The sequence below is a fragment of the Astyanax mexicanus genome, chromosome 12 (genome assembly GCF_023375975.1).
Source record: "Astyanax mexicanus isolate ESR-SI-001 chromosome 12, AstMex3_surface, whole genome shotgun sequence".
In the NCBI taxonomy this organism is placed as follows: Eukaryota; Metazoa; Chordata; class Actinopteri; order Characiformes; family Acestrorhamphidae; genus Astyanax; species Astyanax mexicanus.
In genome coordinates this window covers 40099166-40121895 of record NC_064419.1, presented here as the reverse complement: position 1 = coordinate 40121895, position 22730 = coordinate 40099166, and the positions used below count along the sequence as shown (strand labels likewise).

Below are 22730 nucleotides of genomic sequence, written 5' to 3'. Positions count from 1 at the left end.
GATTGTGATCAAGGTCTGATAGTGGGTACCAGCATGATGGGATTTCCATTTCCAAATCTGTGAAGCAATTAAACTTCCTCGGTACACAGTGTCAAGTGTCAGTGTAACTACAACTGTCTGTGTAAACAGATGCACATATATTTTGCAGTTTTTAAAAGTTAAAGGACACGATACTACGTCATGTACCATGTAAGTAAATGACTTTGATCCTGAACATTCTGCTAACTTAATATGATAATTTATTTGCTTTTATTTGATATCTGTCAAATCATTTATTTATAAAAAACACATGATCATCTGTTGAGTTTTGTAGATGACTATTAAGTTAACAAATGTAACAATACTGTTTAAGTGGTGAAACAAAAGCATTTAACAAAATGCCACACTGGGATAAAATAAAGAGCACAAAGTCACTGACCTTTGGTGTGCAGCATATCTAAGAGTGCACAAATTCAAAATGTAACATAAAACTAGCATAAAAACTACAACTAAAACTTCAGTAAGAATAAAGAACACTGGGCTCAGAGAACACAGTTAGCATAAAACTATTCTTGGGAAACTATTGACTGAAAAGTGCATGATGCAACAATACTAAAAAACTGATGTGACCACAACAAACAATGAGGCATTTCTCAAAGAGAAAAAATAAAAATAAAATTCACTCAGAGAGTCACAGAATGCAGAACTAAAACAGATATTTTCGGCAGTTCTCCGCTCCACACTTGCACTCCATGCGCATGCGTTTGATAGGAGTGTCCTGAATTCCTGCCAGGCTGAAGTTAGCATCCATTTTTGTGCTCTCTGCATCCAGCTCATCAACTGCTCCAAAAGAGAAGCCCCAAAATATTAGTGAGGTTATTAATTAATAAACATGTACAAAAATAGAACGAAAAAATATTATTTTTATTGCTTTAAATTTTATTTTATTTAATACAATCTTACTTAATTAATTTAATACAATCTTACTTGTCATTTTGTAGTCAAAAGTGAGCTCCTCCCCTGCTTTGATGGCTCGTGTTGCGAAAAATGCGATTCTGGGAAGGCGCTCATCTGAGTGTTCGATGAAAACGTTGTAAACCTGCAAGTTTGGATCGCACTGCACAAATGTTATTAGAATATTCCTCCATTTGTGGCTAAGCTTAGTACCATTCTCTAGCTAATGTTTAACAGGTAAAATACAGCTCTGGGGAAAAAAGACCACTTAAAAATGATGAGTTCCTTTAATTTTACCAAATAAAAAACCTCTGGAATATAATCAAGAGGAAGATGGATGATCACAAGCCATCAAACCAAACTGAACTGCTTGATTTTTTGCACCAGGAGTGACATAAAATTATCCAAAAGCAGTAAGACTGGTGGAGGAGAACATGCCATGGAAACCAGGGTTGTTCCACCAAATATTGATTTCTGAACTCTTAAAACTTTATGAATATGAACTTGTTTTCTTTGCATTATTTGAGGTCTGAAAGCTCTGCATCTTTTTTGTTATTTCAGCCATTTCTCATTTTCTGCAAATAAATGCTCTAAATGACTATATTTGTATTTGGAATTTGGGAGAAATGTTGTCTGTAGTTTATAGAATAAAACAAAAATGTTCATTTTACTCATATATTATTACATATATCTATAAATAGCTAAATCAGAGAAACTGATTCAGAAACTGAAGTGGTCTCCTGTGTATATCCCACAGTTCAGTAGAGTGTTCTTGCACTTGCAGCTTGCATGAGACATAGCAAATGTAATGGGACACAACACTAGTTCTTGTTTCACAGCATTGGTCAGGTCACTGTATTCTGCACTCATCAATATTTCTGATTATAGGTTTGATAAATAATAAAAATAGCAATGTTTTGTTTCTTATAGCTTTTTTGTGAGCATTACTTAGGATATTTAGAACCCAAAAGGTAATTGCAGGAACCTACTCTAAATTAGTGGAGACACAGAACTGGGGAATAAAAATTATTTGTACTAAAAGCTAATGTAACTTAAAATTTAAATAATTTCAAACTTACACTGTGGTTGACGAAGTGGGAGATGTTTCCACAACGTGCAGCATCCACTGTATAAACATCATCCACATAATCCAGATCGAATAGGTAAGTGACTCCCTGCTTATCGTATTTCTCTCCTCTCCTCTCCGCCTCCTCAGAGGTGATAATCTGTGATGGCACATAGTAAACAGAAAGCAAACAGAACAGCAGTTACTGCCATGTTTTTGAAAGCCTTGTAATGAGCATCAAAATTATTTAACCCTTTTAAACCTGAATTATCTCAAGTTTCTGATAGGTTAAGCAGTAGTATATATAAATTTTTTTCCCTCTTGGGAAAAGTACCTTTAGTTAGAGTGTCTTTTTAAATGCAGCTGTATGTTATCAAACTTATACACTGCGATATATCGGTTTTATTGCTCTTTTATAACTGCATTGTTCATTGTTATCTTCATGTTTTTTTTTTTAGGTAGACAATTTCAAGATCTGTCCAGGGACAACGGATGAAAAATAGCCTTTATGCTAATACTGGTGCATTTACAGTAATGTTAATTAATGGACACTGTCCCTGTTAAAAAAATATTAAGTAATAATAAATAATAATAAATAAATGATGGGAAAAAAAGGTAACAATGCTGCTGTCTGTCTGTAATGTATAAAATCTATATAGCAAATAAATCAAATTAACTAAAATATTTAATAGTTTTTAAAATTTCCATTGCATTGGGAGCCTTTGTGTAGTATTTAATGTTTCATTTTGACCTTTTTATTTCATAAACCATCCCTAAACAATAAAAAACATAATTAAAAAGTGTTCTAAATCACATTAAATTAGTAAAAAAATGCTGTTACTTTGCCTCAATGGCTCTAGAACTGTTACTGTTAATATTTTTCCAGTGCAGTACATAAAAATATTACATCCCACAGATTTAAATATACAGTGAAAGAGGTCTGCATAAGTACAGCCTGCAGTTCTTCAATGATTTATTAAAGGAAAATATTTTTTATATTAAATTTAAATTACCCACCTCTCCCAGGTACTCCATGACAAAGGAGTTCTTGTTTATCCTTTCAAGAGTGCGCACCCCCCAGCCTCTTCCGTTGGCCGTTTTAAAGATGCACAGGTCATACTGAATGCCCCTCTGCACCACCCTGTTACCACAGTCTGGCCCACAGGAGCATCTAGAGTTACACTCATAGATGGGCAGACCTGGCCTGACTTTGACTTGCCTGCTGTCATTATATGCGATTCGGTGGTCGGCAGCTCCTGCGCAGCATCCTTTTATGGAGTCTTTTATACAGTTTGTGCACTTGCAGCCCACCGCTGCCTGCCTGGCCTTCACCCCTTTCTCGATCTTATAGTCACTGATGTACATAAAGTCTGTGGGAGGTCCGTCCATGTCCACCTCATTCAGAACGAAGATTCGACCTTTGTGCTTGCAGGTCCGGTTAAGCTGCTCCTCCCAGCGGAGAAGTTTTAGGCGCTGCTTGGCTTTCTGGAGGAGGAAGGAAGCAGAAGGTGCATCCAGTGATGTGGCGTTTAGCGGCCTATTGGCCAGAAGCAGCGCTAAACGCAAGTCTCGTCGAAACTGTCGGAGCATTCTCGGGCATCTGAGGTTTTTGTGAGGTTCCCATGTGTTCTCAGCCTCCGAGTAACCTTTCCACTTCACCAGGAAAAACTCCTGATCCTATTGAGGGGCATAGTGTAAAAAAAAAAAAACACCATATGTTTTTGTATATGATTTTATTATATTTATAACAGTGTGTCAAAAGTACACAACGTAATATTATACTGCATTATAATATTCTCTTATCCATAATATACATCATTATCCACACATGATAAATCCACAGTCCTTAACCCCTTTTAGTTTCTCTCACCTTGAATTTTCTGTAGTTACATAAGTACTCCACCTCATAGTCATTTAAGTTGTCTCTGGTCACATTCAGCTGCTGGCACACTAATCTCTGTCTGCGACACAGAGCCCGTAGGTCATCTCCAGTGTGCTTACAAGGAACTCTGCAATCTTCAGAGACAAAAGCAAGTTCGTATGGAAACAGAATTCGGGATGTATACGTCTTGTTACTACTGATTTGATCATATGTATATATAAAACAAAGAGTATTAATCTAATTTAAACACAGACAAAATGCATAAGCAGATGCTGATTCTTCTATTCTGCTATTTATATGCTTGTTGATGTCCGGTACAGTAATTCTTTAATTCTTTTCATTTTTGCTGCACGTCATCCAATTTAACAGGCTTTTTAAACCATGTTATCTGCTGGTGTTTGTCCACTGTGTTTTATTATCAAGTCCAAAGTCAGAGCAGTGAGGAAATTTTAAAGCACTCCATGCTTTCCTTTGCTAACAACTTTTTATGGGAATGCAGATTTCATTTTCCAGCAGGACTTGGCACACTGCCCACTCTGCTAAAAGTACCAATTGGTCTTACATAATATTCTAATTTTCTGAAATTGTTTGGGTTTTCATTGTCTGCAAGTCATGATCTTCGACAATAAAAGAAATAAATGCTTAAAATTGATCACTCTGTGTTTAATACATCTATGTAATATATAAGTTTCACATGTTTTTTTTAACTGAATCACTGAAATAAAATATCTTTTTGAGATGCACTAGTATATGTGTGGTTTGCTGGTATTGCTCATCCTGTACAAGCATGTGTATGGTAAGTTACATGGCTTGTAGGAGGTATTAGGAAGTTTTAGTTTGGTAATTGGTGGTACATGGTCTAAACAGTTTGAGAACCACTGAGTTAGAGCAAATTAGCAGTATTCTCTTTGGTTGCACTATTAAAAATGTATGCTAACGTTATATACAGTGTTAACATACATTTTTATACCACTGTATAGTTAGCTTAATCTACCCAACAACGCCCCTACTGCCATACTTATGAATGCTTTGTGAATACCAGACTGGAACCAAGAGAGCCTGGTCTTGTCTTTCTTAAAATAAGCCAAACTTGTTGTTTTGACGCGCAGCAATAAACAAATGCTGGTTAGCTTGCCGGGGTGTTCTGTCGAGTTATGCTACCCATCGATACGTGCTTTCTAAAAGCATTGCGCATGCGCTGACCTAAACTTTGATTATTTCTCCAGTTTTTTTGTGCAATTTTGTACATTAAACAACCTGGACTCACTGTCATGGCAAAAAAGTGTAAATGTAACTTAATAATAAGTTCAATATATTTTTTTTAATTTAGAAGAATACAAAACCAGTTTGTGATGATCTCTAATTGCCATAACTTTGCCATGATACAGTGATTTATGCTACCCAAATATACTAGCTGCATCTACTAGAACTTCTACTGGGAACATGCTCTAATATGGTGCTTCTTTTGTAACGTTTACAGTTAATATATAACTACACTATGGTAGCACGGTTTGACAAACTAGCACGACTCAACACAACACCCCGGCTAGTAGTTAGCTCCCGTTAGCTGCAACTAAATGTGGATAAACACACTCTGCTTAACACGTCCTAACTGTATTTAACTGTCCAAAATAAGAATTTACTAAAACAAAATACGTTTTAAAGCAACCATTGTATCCGACAGAGCTCGTACAGATTTGTTGTAAAAACAGCTTCAAAAAGCTCTCTGGACAGAAATCCTACCTTTTAAATATCGCGCCATGTCTTCCTCTGCAGGCTGAAGGAGCCAGCATGAGCACGCAGCAGTCAGGGTTGCCAGGTCCACTAAAAATATCCAGCCCAAAGTCAGTCGAAAACCCGCCCTTCAGAAGCCTAAACTACCCCAAAATATATGTCTGTCACACGTTTGAACAAATGGCAAAACAACTGTGAGTGTACAACTTAGTATTTTGTTTATAAGGAATTTGTTATCAATATTGCTATTTATTTTAAAGTCATTAATAATAATATTGTAATATTAGTGTTTTATTAGTTATTTTAGAACAGTTTTTTTAAATCCCAGTCACGAACATTTAATAGTTACATAATTAGCAAAAAGAAAAACTGAATTCTCTTCTTTCCTTTTTAACATTTTTTATTAATCGCCTTGTTTTCTTTCTCTCTCTCTCTCTCTCTCTCTCTCTCTTTTAACCCGCACCCGGACTTTCAAACAAGCCCAATGTGGCGGGAAAACCGCGAACCTGGCAACTCTGGCAGCAGTACTGAGGGATGGAGTGGTGATTGGAGGGACAGAGACACGCGAAACTGATTGGTCGGTGCACCGCCCGGGGGGGAGAAACTACTTCCTGATTGGTCATCTTTAATATTAATTTATATTTTTAATGATCAGATTTTAATAATTTTACATTGATATTCATTTCTAAATATTATCAATAATAATTCATTAATAGTGTGTTTTTGTGCTGAACTTTTGGATTTAAACACTTAAGCTCTTAAGCTTTATTTCAGAAACTTTATGAAAAAAAACACTATATAAATCCCAGAATCCACGCGGTGCCACTTTGTATTTGCTTTTTATTATGCCTAATTCAAAATAAAATGTGAATTTTATCTCACTGAACTTTCACTGACTCCTTTTTACTTTTTTAGTAATTTTGCTATAATAAAAGGTTTCTTATAACTAAAGGCTAAACTATAAACATTGCACAGTTGTTTAGTCATATTATTGAGTTTTTTTTAGCCTGCATTTTAGTGATAGCATAATTGCAAAAAGAAATCCATAAAGCTAACTAGACATGCTTTACAGTTTGTGGTAGTTAAAATGTTAACTGTTTTCTAAATTTTAAATGTGACAGATATTAGTTCTGTTTCCCATAATATTTGGCATGCCTTTGTATGAACTGATCAGAAAAAGGTAATATTTTATTGCTTCATATTTATCCATTGAACAAACACTTTCCTTTTTTGCTAATGTAGCTCAGGTTATAATAATAAATCAATTGTTTTGTAATGTGCATATTATTATTGTGCATATTCAACTTAAGTTTTGTAAGCTGATTTATTTGTATATTTTACTGCCACCCATAAACAGTAGGTGAAATCAAATACTTTATAAATTTATTATGAACTGGTGAGAGAAACACTGATATTTGAATTAAACTGGAGTGATAAATGCAAAAAGAGTTAAAAGAAATACTCTCAGTTTAGTGGGCTTATCTTAATGCAGAATTTCCTGATGTTTGTTAAGTGTTATGTGCAGAAAATAAATAATAAATGTAAAGCAATATTTAAACACAGCTTTTTCTACTTACATATATGATACAAAAATGACACATCGCATGGAGTAGCTTTGCATACAGAAAAAGATGGCAAAGATATTGTGTCATATGCAAATGTTTTGACATCTCTGGGAAAATTGCAAGTTTTATATTCTTGGAAAGAATTTAAATATTGATCATACACATCATGCAATCTGACACTTCTACACTTGCAACTATTTTTGCAACCATTTCTTTGATTATTTTGTATTTTGTTGGGTTAAATGATACTGGTCATATCTGAGCTGCTCAGCTATACAACAGTCACATCGGTATTTTCCACGTAGTTTATCTCAGCCGTGACAGTGATGGTTGGAGGAGCCTCCATACCTTTATGCTCCTCAGTTACTGTAGCATTGACTTTCTCTGGGGCTGACAGTACTGGAGGTCTGGACTGGAAGGGGAAGGAGAAGCGGTCCAGCGGCGCATGCTCTACCCGGCACAGGCTGTCCTCGCTGTCACTGCTGTAGCCCAGGTTAGAGCACCACGGTTCCTCTGACTGGGAGCTGAGCTGCACAGCAAGGGGTAACTCGTCCTCTGTTTGGACAGACTTGTCAGTGTTACTCACGACCCCCTCCTCAAGTCCGTAAGCCTCCTCCGGAGTGGGCTCTACTTTGCGGAATATGTTGCGAGCGAAGAGGCCGATGCAGAACATCTCCACGATCACAGAGTAATGGTAGATTACTGCAAAACACAGGGAAGGAAAAGGACAGAAAGTGATGTAAATCAGGAAGGAAAAACAGGAAAAACACAAAACTAGGATATGGATAAAAATAGGATATGTATTTGATTTGTGAGCATACGAAATGAATGTAAGCAGTCAGATCACATTTCATGCATCTTTTTTAGCCTGTATGCATGCATGCACTTTGTGTCGTCATCATCATCCAGCACCAGAATAGTTTTTGTTGTTTCAGGTGACGTGTATAAATGTTTTTTCAAGAGATTTTTGCACATAACAGACAGGCACAGATCAGTTTCAGTTCCATTCATGAATGTCTAATAATAAAATAATATCATTTAAAGTAAATAATCTAATGTATAGTAGTTACTGAATAAGTAATAAAAATCAATCTACAAGAAACTATACTTATACTCACTTAATAATTAATAAATAAAATATTGCATATGATTTTTCCACTGATGTTAAGCTTTTTCCAAATATAACTTTTTATGCAAATTAATCAACTTTGTATTAAAATGTGCAGAAGCATCTTTTCTTGTTTTGTGGGAGGGGTGCATATTCTACTTAGATTTAATCAAGGTGTGCAAATCTTTGCAAGTGAAACAAAGCATTCAAGTCCCTCTCCCAACCAAAGAAAAGAAAAGAAAATTACTTTAATCTTTGAAAATTAATTGAAGTTTAGATAAGCCCTCACTCTGAGAGCGGAACAGATCGGAGAAGGGAGGAGTACACGGCACAACATTTAGCGCTCCCATAGTTTCCAGGATTCCACTCTGAAGTCCACACAAGACCAGGACCACGATGATACAAACAAACTTAGCTCGAAGCCCGTAGCCGTGCAGAGCCCTCTTAGTTGCCTTGTAGAACAGCAGGTAGCCGTAGAAGGACAGAAAGGTGGAAACACCAATGATGGCATTCACATACACGTTGGGATTGACTGAATCCACCTGAGGGAAATGTGGAAAAGGTTGATTAACTGGATAGAGTATTGTTTGTAGTGTAGCGGTAAGAGGTAACTTGGGCCTAATAACTAAGACATTTTCTTTTTAATTAAAAATATAGTCTACGACTAGACTTAATCCCTGTCCAGGAAACTGCCCCCTTAAATGCAAACCATTACCTTTTAATCGCCTGCTTGAGTCCATCAAACTCATCAAACTTAATAATGTAGTTCAGTACATCTGAAAATAAGATACGATGAAACATTTCACTTACATCACCATAATCATACTGTTCATCTGTCCAGAGGACAAGAGTGATGAAGAACAGCAGAGACCTGACCACAGAGAGCTGCAGAACAGCCGCCATCATCCAACCCAGACTCGTGCTGTAACACAACAGAGGCAAGATACAGTACATGCCTATGGGTTACATTATAACATGCTTATGGCTGTCACAATATACACCCCCGTATACTTAATAAAATATTTTATTCACTAGTACCCACTATCTAGAATCCATTATCTTTGCAGCCAGATAATGAACCAATTCCATTTCCATTTCCTTGGCCCTACCTATTTTATAAAGGCACACTCCAAACTGAGGGCTGGCAATATGGCGGCAGAAGTGACCAAAAAATACAATAACCACTACATTACCATAGTTTACTATGTAGTTTCAATGTTTCATTGCAGTTTTCTTCAGAACAAGCATAAAATATCACTTCTTAATGATGCCTCAGACAGAAGAGGCTGCATAATTAAAGAAGAATGAAAAATAAAAAAAAAGAAATAAAAAATAAAATGTAATTTATTAAAAGCTAATTTTAGAGCTCTACTTCCATCATATCAGCCTGGCAGGATCACCCACAGGTTCTGAAATGTTTGTCCAAATTCTTAAGGGGAGGATATCACAACTTGAAGTGACTAAGTAAGTCGTAGGCAAGAAAGGTTGGCGATGACATTTAGCAGTCAAACATTGGTGTGTGTAATTATCTAATCCTGATTAGCTCACCTGTTGATGTTGATGAGGGGCAGACAGCAGCAGCAGCAGCAGGGGAACGGGTTCGGAGATACCTGTTCACCTGCCAGAGCCTCCAGCATCCGGACTTTTCCTCCAAAGAAGTTTTTGATAAGGCCCATGAATTTTAGCAGAGTGATGGAGTGATATCTATAAATCAGTTCAATACAATTAAGTTCTTAAACTGTTCATCCATGTTTTTGCTGAAACTATTAAGGACTATAAAGGACAGCAGAATTACAGAGTCACTCACAGAGAAGCTATGAAATTGCACAGTGAGGAGGAGCGAGGCACATACAGCGCAATGATGGACGTCATTCCAAAAGCCTATATAAAATAAAAAGGTCAAAAAAACATAATTATATTCTTTGTACAGATACATCCAGAAATCGATATGTCCAGCATTTCTTTTTACAAAAGGTTATTCATTTAATTTATTATCAAATTGTCATGTGTTTACCAAAGCATATGTCACACTAAAAGCATTACGGCACACAGTGGACATGATATTGGGTGATTATGATCGTGACCGGTGGTGTCTGGCTAAATCTGTCCGTATCATTAGACTCTGGCAGAAATTAAATTCTATGGAAAATGGCAAAAATCTTAGCACACATGTTTATCATTCAAACAAGGGAATTGAACCACACATTGTCTCCCACATGGTGTAGTAGCTGACTAGCATGTAGTGGTGTTACATGCTGCACCACACCAACCACTATTGGTGCCACTATGTGGCATGTCATTGTTTTTCACTGCTCTAAAGCATCACATTTTACTTTCAAAGATGGCTGCAATCATTTTAAGACTTTTACCTTAAAATGAACTGAATTACCCACTTAGAATAAATGTCTATACCTCTTTGGCTACACAGTCTAGAAAGGCTCCAAAGCAAATTACAATACATTATCATCTGCTGATTCATTTTGATCCATCAGCGCTCAGTCGTTTACCGGGTACATGCCCAGAATCCACAGGTAGAGCCATCTGCGTTTGGACGAGGGCACATGACGGAGGAAGAAGCCAACCTCCTCCAGGAACAGAGCCAGCAGCAGCGCAGCCAACACCGCTGGGATGAGGAACAGCCACAGCTCATTTTTAATCACTGAATGTAGAGGAAACACAGCATTAATGACAGTTATTTGCAGAGCAATGAAATAATTGTTTTGTGGTTTGGATAGAATTGGCCAGTTTTATGAGTGAGATGAGCTAGCACTAAAGTGTAGTCTGCCAGCTAAAGTTGGCCTGTGAGAATGTTTGATTTGGCATGGCCAGAAAGTTACTCAAACCTCATCTCTTGGATGGTTATGGCTCTGTGATTAGAGTGGTGGGTTATTAATCAGCGGGTGGTGGGTTCAATACCCATGACCACAAAACTGTGTTGCACAGCCACTATTTTAAGCTCTTGAGCAAAAGCTCTTAACCCTTTCTTCTTCAGGGCTGCTGTAGCATGGCTGACCTTGTGCTTTGACTCAGAGATTTAAAAACTTGATTGAAAAACTTCCTACCTTTAACCATTTATTCATGCCCTCAAATAAAAAAACAATGGGGCATTTCTGCGTTTTAAAGTACCCCTAACACAAAGTACACTAGCAAATATCCCAGAAGCTATAATTTTGTTGTGGTGATATGCTCTGAGTCATTTACACTGATGTGCCAAAAGTCATGGAACCGGAACTAATTCTGTATCCCATGACTTCTGCCGTGGAACCCCAGACGTCCCAAGTCTCCCGGAAGTTGCGGGAATCTACCGCATATCAATAACGGCTCCCTGATGCCGGCAAGTCAGATAAAATCTCCAGGAATCTAGAAATAGTGTCCCAAGAGTGAACACAAACACACACACCCAGGCGACACAGACTTTTTTCCCCGATCAAATGTGTAAAAGAGAGGGAGAGGGAGAGAAATGTGCATATTCATGAAGCGAATGCAAAACAGAAAGGGGTTCTGATTGGCCTTTTCGCAACAAAGAGTCTGTGAGTCAGCCAATCAGTTTTAAGTGTGGGCGTGCAGTATTTTCCCCCCAACTGGAGAAGGAGAATTATGGCAGAAGCAGGGAAAGCAGAGGCAGAGCCTTCCAAAAAGAGGAAACATAAAACTAATTTCTACTCTTAAGTATATTGATGTCTGGCAAAAGTAAAAAACAATGAAAGTCTTGCCCGCTGTACATTTTGTAATAGTGATTTCAGCATTGCCCACGGGGGAATAAATGATTGCGAAAGGCATGTTGAGGTGAGTTAATGTGGCTTGTCAGTTTACCCTTACAGTTTGAGCCAGACACAGCCGGTCACGATCATTACCATGGGTGTGGTAGTGGGGGGAAAAGTGGACCTAAGTACCTAGGGCCCAAGTAGAGAGAGGGGCCCATGAAAATCCTGATTTGTTCCAGTTCTTTGTGTACTGGCATGGATAGGGGCCCACTGACATTGAGAGTGTACAGGGCCAAGAATTTGCTGCTACGCCCCTGATCGTTACCACACACTTTGTTGTACACTGTGGGTAGTAATTAGCTTTTTGTGACATATTCCCGGTACACACGTAACACTGTGGAATGAGGACTATGAGCACCCACTACTAGATCCCACTCCAACTCTGATAATTAATGTTTCCTTGCAATAAGCATGCTGGCCAGTGTTCAACCTCACACTGTTCAAGATAACACCCCACAACACATCCTCTGAGGTAACACTTAATGGTCAGTTTACGTACATACTGCTATCCCATGACTTTTGGCATGTCAGTGTATTTTTTATGCTCAATTTACAAGCTTTGCTTGCAAGAGAAAGTGTTTTCTATTAGTTTAATTTATTACGTATTTTTTATTAACACATTTAAAAAATAAAAGCCTCATGCATATATGATATAGTAAGACATCATACTAAAAATAAGAGAAGGCTGAAGTGCCCAACTAATGTTTCCAGTATGGCTTACCTTTGAAGAATTCTGACGAGAGTGGGATTTCAGCCCCAATCCGGCTGCAGTTATCAGCTTTCCTCAGCATCGCTCTTCTGAAATCTCACAACCTTCAGAAAACCATTAGAGCAATAGAGGGTTTTGGAACCCTGACATAAACCTAAGCCATTCAATGGTCTTTCATTGATCTCAATAAGTTTAGCTGGTAATGTGGTGTCTGATTGTCTGTGTGATGTCTTCCTGGTCTCGTAAATTAATGATTGACAAACACAGGTATAATCACAGGTAAAGGGCCAAGTCCATCCTTTTTTCATGTTTATGGTTCATATCCTTTAGCTTATACTAATCAGTAGGCAAATATCAAGGGAGTAACCATGGATAAATCATGGATAAATTGTGTAATGATTTGATCAATAGCAAATAGCACTGTATACCACACTCTTGAAAATGTGCAGCAGACTACAGGACCAGATTGGGAACGCTGGGATAGCAGATTACACTGACTGTAATATTAGTCTCTAATGATTTATTCAAATTTTAAATCACATGTCAAACTAGATCAAAAGCCTATACCTATAAAAAAAACACAGCCTGGTTAGCTCAAGCTGGGTTGACCATCCAGGATCTTTACCAGTATACCAACATACCAGGGTGTCTTTAATTTGAGTTTGAAATGGTTTACCTCGTCTAGCAGTATGGGTATCCTGACCAAGTTAATCCACCAGTATTACGGTACTGAGCTTGTTGACTTGACCACTTGATTGGCTTGATGATCAGAGACCAGATTAGCCCATGCAAAACCAGCTACGAGCAGAAAAGATGGACTTGAGCTGAATACAGTCTTCAGCAAAAGTGTATCTTTTACAGTTTTCAGATTACTTTGGTATTTAATGGTTCTTTTTGTCTGGTTATTTCTGTCTATGTCAAACCTGGATTTGTGTTCATCTGCTTTTACACACGCAAGGTAAGAAGTTTCTGATATTTTGATGCATTATGCATGCGCTATTTACAAACGGATATGTAGTGAATGTTGCATATGTAGGTAAATTAAATTCTAACCAACTTTAAACACACTGCAACTGTTTAAATTGCCTACATATTATTACTTATTTGGTTTTTAACCCTCTCATGCATGAATTATAATAAACTCAGTCAGGAGTTTTTTTCTAAGTGTTTTTATACATCCTTAGGGATGTAAAACAAGGTTTGAAAAAAAATATATATTCTATCTTTATTCGATAAAGAAATATTTATCTGTCCACTCAAGTGTACTTCATGCATTTTTTGTTGTAAAAAAAACACAAATGTAATTCAGTTATACAGTTGTAATATGGTATTCTGTTGGAATAGTGGAACTGAGGAGGATATTGTGACACAAGAAAATGTCTCTGAACCGTAGAACCTTATAGAATCTTGATTGTGACTGGTATTATCATACTGTATTCTTGTCAAGTCTCTGAACTGTTAAGTGAGCATATTCTCTTATAGTATTTTATAGCATGTATCATATTTCCTGTCATATCATGCTTGTTGCTAATTTCTGAGACTATTTTCTATGATGGTTGCCAAAGCATACAGGGCACAAAGCTACAAGACACTGCATGCAGATGTACTTGGTTCTTCGTGTGCTGGCATTTTATACTTTCTTGAGCTGGGGCCAGTGGTTTCCAGGGGCATACTGGATATTGGGGTGCCCTTTGTTTCAACAGCCTCATCTCCTTCATCTCCGTTCCTCAGCCTCAACTCCCTCAGTAACATTTCCAGACTCACCTTCACTATCACTGCTTGACCCTACTTCTCTGCTTGCAACTGTCTGTACTGGCAGACATTCCTCAATTAAAGAAGTTGATTTACAGCCAAAACATTAAACAATATGAATTATTTTAAAAACAACACTGGAAGTAATTGACATTGCATAAAAGTTGAAAAATAGCTAATGATGCATGATGTACAATTAAGTGGACAGATGATTAATCTACAATTCCCTCCAATATAAAATCAAAATTTCGAAAATCTTTACATAATATGTCACCTTAGATGTTACTTGATGTAATTATATATATTTTTTACCTGCGGTGATATAATTTTATAAAAGGTAGAAACAAAAATAGCCAAGGTGTTTGGTGGTTTTCCCTGTCTGCCGGCCATCTTGATTTCATTGACTTCTTTTTCCCATTACAATGACCAACCAATGGGATTTTTTTGTATAGGATGATGCAATAGCTTCCACTACAGTGGACTATATGCAGCAGTGCCCAACAGCTGTACACTGTAGTGACCTCTATGCATGAAAGGGTTAATATAGATTTTTTTTTTTATATTAATTGTCATTTAATTAAATATTATTTTTTTACTGGTATTTTTGCTCTTCCGTTCAGTTTCAGGTATGTTCTATTTCAATAATCTATTTCAAAAGCTATTGTTTTTTTGTTTATGTGCTGAAAGTTTTTAGTGGTAACCCTAACATTTTAATTTTGGTTTTACAGTTGTTTTGTTTTGTTTTTATTTCCTTTTTTATATATAATCTTAAAATATTAAGAAGCAAATAAAAACAGTTCCTACTGCTTAGAGACGTAAATTCAAAGACACAAAATAAAAATATTTTTTTTTTCATCATGGCATACAGTTTTTTTTTTGCCTCTTCCATACAATTTTGAGCTTCCCAAATGTCAGCTATTGTTAATTAAAGTTTTAATTCACTTTTTTAAAATCAACACTAAATCTACTAATAGATTAATAGAATAAAACAAGAATTAAAAAATAAATTAAAATAAAATGTAAATTAAATTAAAAATGAAAATAATATAACTTATTTAAATAAAATTTAACATATACCTACAAATAGTAAAATCGGGGCTTTTATTTTGAAAGTCTGGGTCAGGTCCTGTTCGGAAGGCATGACGGATACTGAACTTTAATCAATAAACAGCTTCGCTTTGGCTGAATATTTAGAGGCGAGAATGATAATTTCTCCTTCAGTTAAACAATATTTACACACAGGAATTATTTACAGGTGAATATAGATATTAACCCGCTTATCTAAAACCCAGTACAGGCTGTAGTTACTGGTTTTAGCTCTGGTTCGCTGTAATGGATCCTGTGTTACCGGACTCTCAGTACAGCAGATTTGCTTCTTATGATTTTGAAAGCGATGCTCGTTTTCAGGAAGGTCTGAAGAAACTATCTAACCAGGGTTTACTGGAGCTGAAGATCTTCTATTATAACAGGTAACTAAACAACACCGAGACTTTGGAGCCACATCTGCTGGTGGTTAATTCATGTTATGGAAGGGTTATCGCAGACCTGGGCGATACTGTAAAAAAAATATAAATCTCGATATGCTTCTAATATACAGCTCTGGAAAAATTAAGAGACCACTTCAGTTTCTGAATTCGTTTCTCTGATTTTTGCTATTTATAGGCATGTGTTTGTGTAAAATCAACGTTGTTGTTTTATTCTATAAACTATGGACAACATTTCTCACAAATTCCTAATAAAAATATTGTCATTTAGAGCATTTATTTGCAGAAAATGAGAAATGGCTTAAATAACAAAAAATATGCAGATCTTTCAGACCTGAAATAATGCAAAGAAAATAAGTTCATATTATAAGTTTTAAGAAGTCAGAAATCAATATTTGGTGGAATAACCCTGATTCAATCACAGTTTAAATGCATCTTAGCAAGTTTTCCTCCACCAGTCTTACACACTGCTTTTGGATAACTATATGCCGCTCCTGGTGCAAAACTTCAAGCAGTTCAGTTTGGTTTGATGGCTTGTGATCATCCATCTTCCTCTTGTATTATATTCCAGAGGTTTTCAATTTGGTTAAATCAAAGAAACTGACCCAGTGCTTTAACAACTAAGCCACCACTGCCTTTATGTAGAAAGATTGGTGTCAGAAGTGGTGCATTTAGTGTGGTGTTTAAACCCTGGCCACTACATTGCAGTGTTATTCTCAGTCAGTAGATCCCACTGTTTTGATTGAATAAAAAGTAAACCTTTTCAGATGGATTTTTAAATAGTAATAAGTATTTTATAGAATGTTTTTTTTTTCTTATTGCTTACCTTTAAGCTTGTTTATAAATAATTAGCTAATGAAACTAACCAATCTGTTGCGTTTCTGATTTGTCGTAGGTTTATTGAACCAGTAGATTTAACTGGTTTCCAGGAGTGGCGGGACAGACATCAGGATTCACAAACTCAGACATCTGAAGACATTTCAGTTACTACAGACACAAACTGTGTTAAAGACAATTCAAGCCAAAGGGAAACTAAGGAGGACACATTGTTGGAAAAGGAGACCAAGTCAGAACATGGTGATTCCCTCAGTTTTGCAGAAGTGTTCCGCATGATTCAGGCTGGAGAGGAGATCCCTGGACTTGAGAAGTTGGACATTAAATCCTGTAATCAAAAACCTTCAGTTTCCCAGATACCAAGAAAGTTAAAACCCTGGGAGAAGTAATGTTTTGCACAGAACCATAAAATGGTGAACAAACTGTGAAGGCACAGTGCCAAACCCAGAAGGTTATGGATGTAAATATATGAAGCAATAAAAGACATACATTTTTACACCTGTGTTAAATCTCAGTGTAGCACTTAACCACACATGCAATGGCACATGATGACAATAACATTGCTAAATGAGTATCCACATTGCATATGCAGTTTTTATTGTTATTTACTGATATAATTTTGCACATTAGGTGAACTGAATACTGAATCGTGTTAAAGCATGATGTCCCCTTATGGTTGTCCACCAGAGGGAGCTGGCAGAACAGTGTTTTATAGCAAAGACTACAGATAGTAAAGTATGTGGACTGAATATTAAAAGGCTATAATTTACATATACAACAGAATGTAAGTTGCATGGTTGGAAAATGAAAATGTTGTCCTCTAATCAGCTTTTCTCAATCACCAAAAAGCAAAAAGATATGCACACAAAACATACTCCCCACATATTAATACATGTATATAAAAATACCAGGGCAGTTATATGGTAACATATGCTCGACACTTTAAAACTGGACTTTATATTTCTGTTTTAACACATACAGTATAATGCTCCCAGTGAAAAAACAAAACCAAGAAGATACTCATTTATAAAGTGCATCAATTAAACACCTTTAATAGGTGAATATACAGAATAATACAAAGATAAATAAACAATGTGCTACTCCAAAGACATTTCAAGACACACAGATAGAACCTCTTTAAATATAAAACATTCAAAGGTCAATTGTGCAAAAGCAGCGTGCCAAAGGTTGCTCACAAAGCAATCAAAAAATAGTGTGCATGTGCAACCACACACTCACACACACTTCCAAGAGTTAGGGCTCAGGCCATGTGAATGTTAGAACTCTTCCGGTTCACCCGGGTCACCTTCAGCTTCTGCTGGCTGAATGAAAAAGAAAAATAATCAATATAAAATGTTCAATAAAAAGATAAATATTTGACAGTGGTCTGAAGTCTTATACTCACGTCTGCATACAGGATACTTAATATTGTTTGCAGCGTAGGGTCTACATTCTCCCCTTTCTCCAAGCAGAGGCGCTCAATGTTCATCAGTTTGCCATAATAAAAGTCTCTCTCCTGCTCCAAAACTGTGACCGTGCTTTTCAGATCATTAATCTAGTGATCAGGGAAAATATGAACAAATTATATTATTATACATACTTTAAAGGACAGTTTACTATATACAATTATTGTATTATTAGTATTTAGTATGTACACCTGAGGAGATGGCTTGGGAAAACCCACCCCTGTACAGTTGTAAGGTGTTATCTTGTGAGTGAGCTTGCATATTGGTCAGTGTGCTCATGGCAAAGTGACGTTAGTCATCAGAGTTTGAGTGAGGCCTGATAGTGGGTGTCAGATGAAAGGGCCATTCCATTTCCAACGAAGGTTTGGGAAGTTACTATTGAATATATTAATCCACAGTGTCTTGTGTGTACTGGGAATATAATTTACAAGGCATCACCACCTATATGGCTGTTTTGCACCAATTTGGAATAGGCTGTGTTGAATGTTTGAGCATTTTCACCCAAAAACAGGTTCTAGAGAACTTGAAAAGTTATGATAGATGATAGAAGTATCTTCAGGGCAAATTGTGATGACACCTGTGGGCGTGTCTAGTTGTACAAAAGCGAGGAGCAATCAGAGAACCTCTGAATACCAACTTAAGAAGTTTTTAGTTGTTTTGGGCCATCAGAGGGTTGGGTTTACATGGAGCACTTGAGCAAAATCACATTTAATAATTTTTAAAAATTATTAAAAATATTTAAATATTTACAAGTTTTCTCAACACAGACATAATTTATAAAGCTTTTAAACTTTAGTTATAAGCTTTTTAAATGTGCTCTAGGTTTAACTCCAGCTCAACAACAAGTCAGATCACAGTAACAATAATGCTAGCAAATCCATTGTCCAAAAATCTTTTGTTGCAGAAAAAGTGAAATACACAGGTACGTTCTCTTTGCTTATTTTTTTTATATATATATATATATATATATATATATATATATATATATTTTTTTTTATCAAAATACTTTTATTCTACTTTTCAAAATAAAAAAAACATCTTGTCCAAGTGGGCACTTAATATTCATAATTAGAGATTTAAGCCATTTAGCTTCGTTCACCCCAATTTATTCAGGAAGATAGAGTTGCTGATCGGTTTGCTGATACAACAGAAGAAATAGGAAATGACAATCTGTCAAAATCTCAGTTTCTCTAATACTGGTTCATCATGGGCTGGGTTTCTTCTACATTCAATGCAGGAGACCCACAAGAATATCTTGCAGGTCAATGCAGCATTCTTTAGCTTTGATGGGACATGGCAAAAGTCACATGATACCAAACTAGTTCCTATTAAATGACATCTGGCCTTTCAGTGTACATTATAGTATAAAAAAAACTTTGCATTGAAACATAAAGAAGAACAAATTCAATTATTATTAGATTAATCATTACCATTTGAGTGAGTTCTTCTTTATCTGCAGATGGTGCGGTCTTAGGAGCGAGTATGGTAGATCTTTGTGGAGCTGAACAACAGCAAAATACAATAGTTAGAGAAAGGAATAGTAAGAGAAGATAGTAAGAGAAAGGAACATATAGCAATCACGTTCAAGAAGAAACTATGTTAAATATTTTGAAACATTCTAAATCTTACCAACTGGAGCGGTTGGCTTGACTGAAGTGATGCGTGCCTCTGCAATTAAGATAATAAGCAGCAAGAAATAAAAAAAAAAATACATTTCTGGTGGTCTGGGCTGTTTACACAATAAGAAAAGAAATGCTAAAGAACTAAACTCAGCACCCTGTGGGACTGGGCCTTCTGCTCGACTACTCTTCGCTTATGGAATGCTCTCCCTGACCATCTGAGGGCAGCACAGTCAAGTGAGAGCTTTAGAAAAGGACTTGACCTTCTTATGGAGTGTACAGATGTTTAATAGTAGTTCTCTGGTTTTATAGTAATGCTTCTGCAGTGTACCAAAGGGAAATTTGTTTTAACTGTAAAGTGCAATACAAATAAAATGTATAATTATCAATATTATTAGCTGGACTGATACCTAAAGGAAACTCCAGCAGTCTAAACTCTCCAATGGTCGATTTTAATAATAGTTTACAGATTGTATTGGGTCTTAGTTTTATACACTCGATATATATAAGGTTCCAGATAACATAAAATATATATATATATAAAAGTTGTAGCACTGGTATATTATATCCAGCTTGGTGTTATTTCTCCTCACCTGAGCTGCTGACTTTTCTTGGTTTATTTGCCACAGCTGTAGCCGGAGGCTGGGAGGTAGCGGTCTCCTGTCCCTGCCGCGCTGCTTCCGGATCATAGTCCTTCCCATCATAGTTAGCATCAAAGAACTTCTTAAACCACTGAACAAACTCAAAGTTATCCTGGAATTTTCCCTTCACAAGCTTATCCACAGGGATAATCTGTAAACAGCAGAGGCAGAACAGGTTGAACAAATTAAATAAATGATTTTTGGGAGAATATTTTAAGTAAAGGAGAAGTATTTGGTCCAGTTTGCCTCAATGACACTAGGTGTTATACTCACTTTGTTCACTCCAAGCTTCTTAAAGCTGGCTTGAAGGATTTTAAAATTGAAGATAAACTCGTGCTCCAGCTTGGCCTGGAATTTTACTTTCTTCAAAGGCACACAGGATGGGAATAACATATCCATAAACTGACAGTATGCAGCACCTAAGAAGACCATAACAGCAGTCACCAAAATCAGGGACAGGCCCAAACCATTGTGATCACTTTACTAGGTACACTAAAAAGGCTTTTGTGAAAATATTAGTTGTATGGGGTGTCGGTCTTTATTTTACATGGACTTACAAAGAAATCGAGGGTGCAAAACAAGTTTATAGGTCTCTAACATTTTAATCTAAATTTATGATTTAGCTGTGTCCCCCCATTATCACTTATTTAGAAAAAACATGGATGTTCACCCTTTTCAAGCAGGACCTTGAGTAAAAAAAGCACTGACCTGAACACAGCTGTTCAATCTTAGCATGGTTCATACGCAGCGAGCTGTTGATCCATGTCAGCAAATCATGACGACTAAGGCTTTCACTGGTTACTGAGGTAGAATAGACGTTCACAGCCATGTCTAGATAAACAAAACATTTACATTTTGTCTCTTGTTTATTCAAAACAGACAGTATGCATATGTCATCAAAGCGTAAATGTGGCTGCTTAAAAAATCTAAAGTATAACATAACATATTCTGGTTTGTTTAACACTTCTTGTTTACACAAAAATTTCACATGTTTCTGTATAGCTTTAATGTCTTCTTTATCATAAATAAGAGGGTCTAAATTGGAGGTGTCCAAACTTTTAGCTGGTTCAGAGGGTCTAAATTGGAGGTGTCAAAACCTTTAGCTGGTTCAGATGGTCTGAATTGGAGGTGTTCAAACTTTTAGCTGGTTCAGAGGGTCTAAAAGGGAAAAACTGCTTAACCAGACATACTCTGATCAATTGATCAGACCAGCAACACATGCCTTATGCTGGTCAAAATCCAGTCAAACAGCTTAAAAAGCTTGAGCTGTCATGCTGTTTTAACATTTTTGTAACTAGAGTTTTTTTTTTTTTTTGTCCAGGTCTGGGGGTAGCCAACCCTTGATCTGCTGGCTGGGCTGACTTAACTTCCATTACATATCTGCAAACTGAATAAGGACATGAATAAGACTTCTGGTTAGGAAACACACTCACACATATGCCTACTTGAAGTTCACCAAATAACCTAAAATAAGCAGAGTCTGTGAATAACTCCACTTACATAGCCTCTGTCCTAAAGACAGGTAAATGGCGTTAACTAGCTATACCTACCTACACCTGCGGAGCCAGGCTAACTGCCTCATTCAAACAAACTAGAGCTTTAAACTAAAAATACTCATCATATTCTCATTTATTTAATATAACGCACCTGAACAGACCCCGCCACAGTAATAATCCTGACTATAAACGCGGTGAGGTCTGTAACCGGACTCACTCTCCCGGTAGTTTGGTCCTCAGTAGTTTTGTATCTGCCGCCTCCGCCGCTGCAGCTGCAGCACCATTCACTACAGTTGGCCCTTTACCGCGGTCACCTGACCTCCACCACCCGACAAAATAAAAGTCCTCTGTTGCAGTACAGGCCTGGGTTACATTTCACATGGAGTCCGTTTCTATGGAAACCCATTCCCGCCAACTAAAATAAAAACAATCCAGTGCATATTTATTTCTCATTATAACGTAAATTGCTATCTTACTATTTTGAGATACTACCTCTTTATTTTAAGATACTAAGTTATTCATTTTAAAATCCTAAGTCGTTTTTTTAGATACCCTAGCGGTTATTTAACGACGTTTAATGACTTCTAAACATAATAAGAAAGTATCGCCGAATGACTTACTATCTCAAAATAATCCAATAGTATCTCCAAATAAGGAATTAGTATGTCAAAATAATG

The 22730-nt window shown here is 36.6% G+C and overlaps 4 protein-coding genes across 5 annotated transcripts; 1 reads left to right on the top strand and 3 right to left on the bottom strand.

Annotated features, from left to right (window-relative positions):
- Positions 1 to 216: 216 nt before the first annotated feature.
- Positions 217 to 5814, bottom strand: suv39h1a (SUV39H1 histone lysine methyltransferase a). The gene is made up of 6 exons (XM_007231897.4): positions 5625 to 5814; positions 3870 to 4015; positions 3017 to 3676; positions 2013 to 2159; positions 967 to 1096; positions 217 to 819 (listed from the first exon to the last, which is right to left on the bottom strand). The coding sequence occupies exons 1-6, from the start codon at positions 5641 to 5643 to the stop codon at positions 686 to 688; spliced, it is 1236 nt and encodes a 411-aa protein (XP_007231959.1). The 5' UTR covers positions 5644 to 5814; the 3' UTR covers positions 217 to 685.
- Positions 5815 to 6981: 1167 nt separating this feature from the next.
- si:dkey-16n15.6 (organic solute transporter subunit alpha) lies at positions 6982 to 13027 on the bottom strand. The gene is made up of 7 exons (XM_015600900.3): positions 12774 to 13027; positions 10796 to 10947; positions 10096 to 10169; positions 9837 to 9992; positions 9099 to 9210; positions 8578 to 8830; positions 6982 to 7882 (listed from the first exon to the last, which is right to left on the bottom strand). Exons 1-7 carry the CDS (start codon positions 12841 to 12843, stop codon positions 7452 to 7454), a joined length of 1248 nt encoding a protein of 415 aa, XP_015456386.3. The 5' UTR covers positions 12844 to 13027; the 3' UTR covers positions 6982 to 7451.
- A 2591-nt stretch (positions 13028 to 15618) lies between these two features.
- LOC103039418 (uncharacterized) lies at positions 15619 to 17327 on the top strand. Its single transcript, XM_007231894.4, has 2 exons — positions 15619 to 15982; positions 16893 to 17327. The coding sequence occupies exons 1-2, from the start codon at positions 15846 to 15848 to the stop codon at positions 17218 to 17220; spliced, it is 465 nt and encodes a 154-aa protein (XP_007231956.2). The 5' UTR covers positions 15619 to 15845; the 3' UTR covers positions 17221 to 17327.
- A 536-nt stretch (positions 17328 to 17863) lies between these two features.
- Positions 17864 to 22380, bottom strand: mapre1a (microtubule-associated protein, RP/EB family, member 1a). 2 transcript variants are annotated; one of them, XM_007231895.4, is made up of 8 exons: positions 22205 to 22380; positions 21266 to 21388; positions 20831 to 20976; positions 20510 to 20708; positions 19927 to 19965; positions 19728 to 19798; positions 18237 to 18386; positions 17864 to 18153 (listed from the first exon to the last, which is right to left on the bottom strand). In XM_007231895.4, exons 2-8 carry the CDS (start codon positions 21384 to 21386, stop codon positions 18109 to 18111), a joined length of 771 nt encoding a protein of 256 aa, XP_007231957.2. In that variant the 5' UTR covers positions 21387 to 21388; positions 22205 to 22380; the 3' UTR covers positions 17864 to 18108. The 2 variants fall into 2 exon arrangements, with proteins under 2 accessions (XP_007231957.2, XP_007231958.2); XM_007231896.4 differs by having other exon boundaries at positions 22271 to 22375.
- Positions 22381 to 22730: the final 350 nt, after the last annotated feature.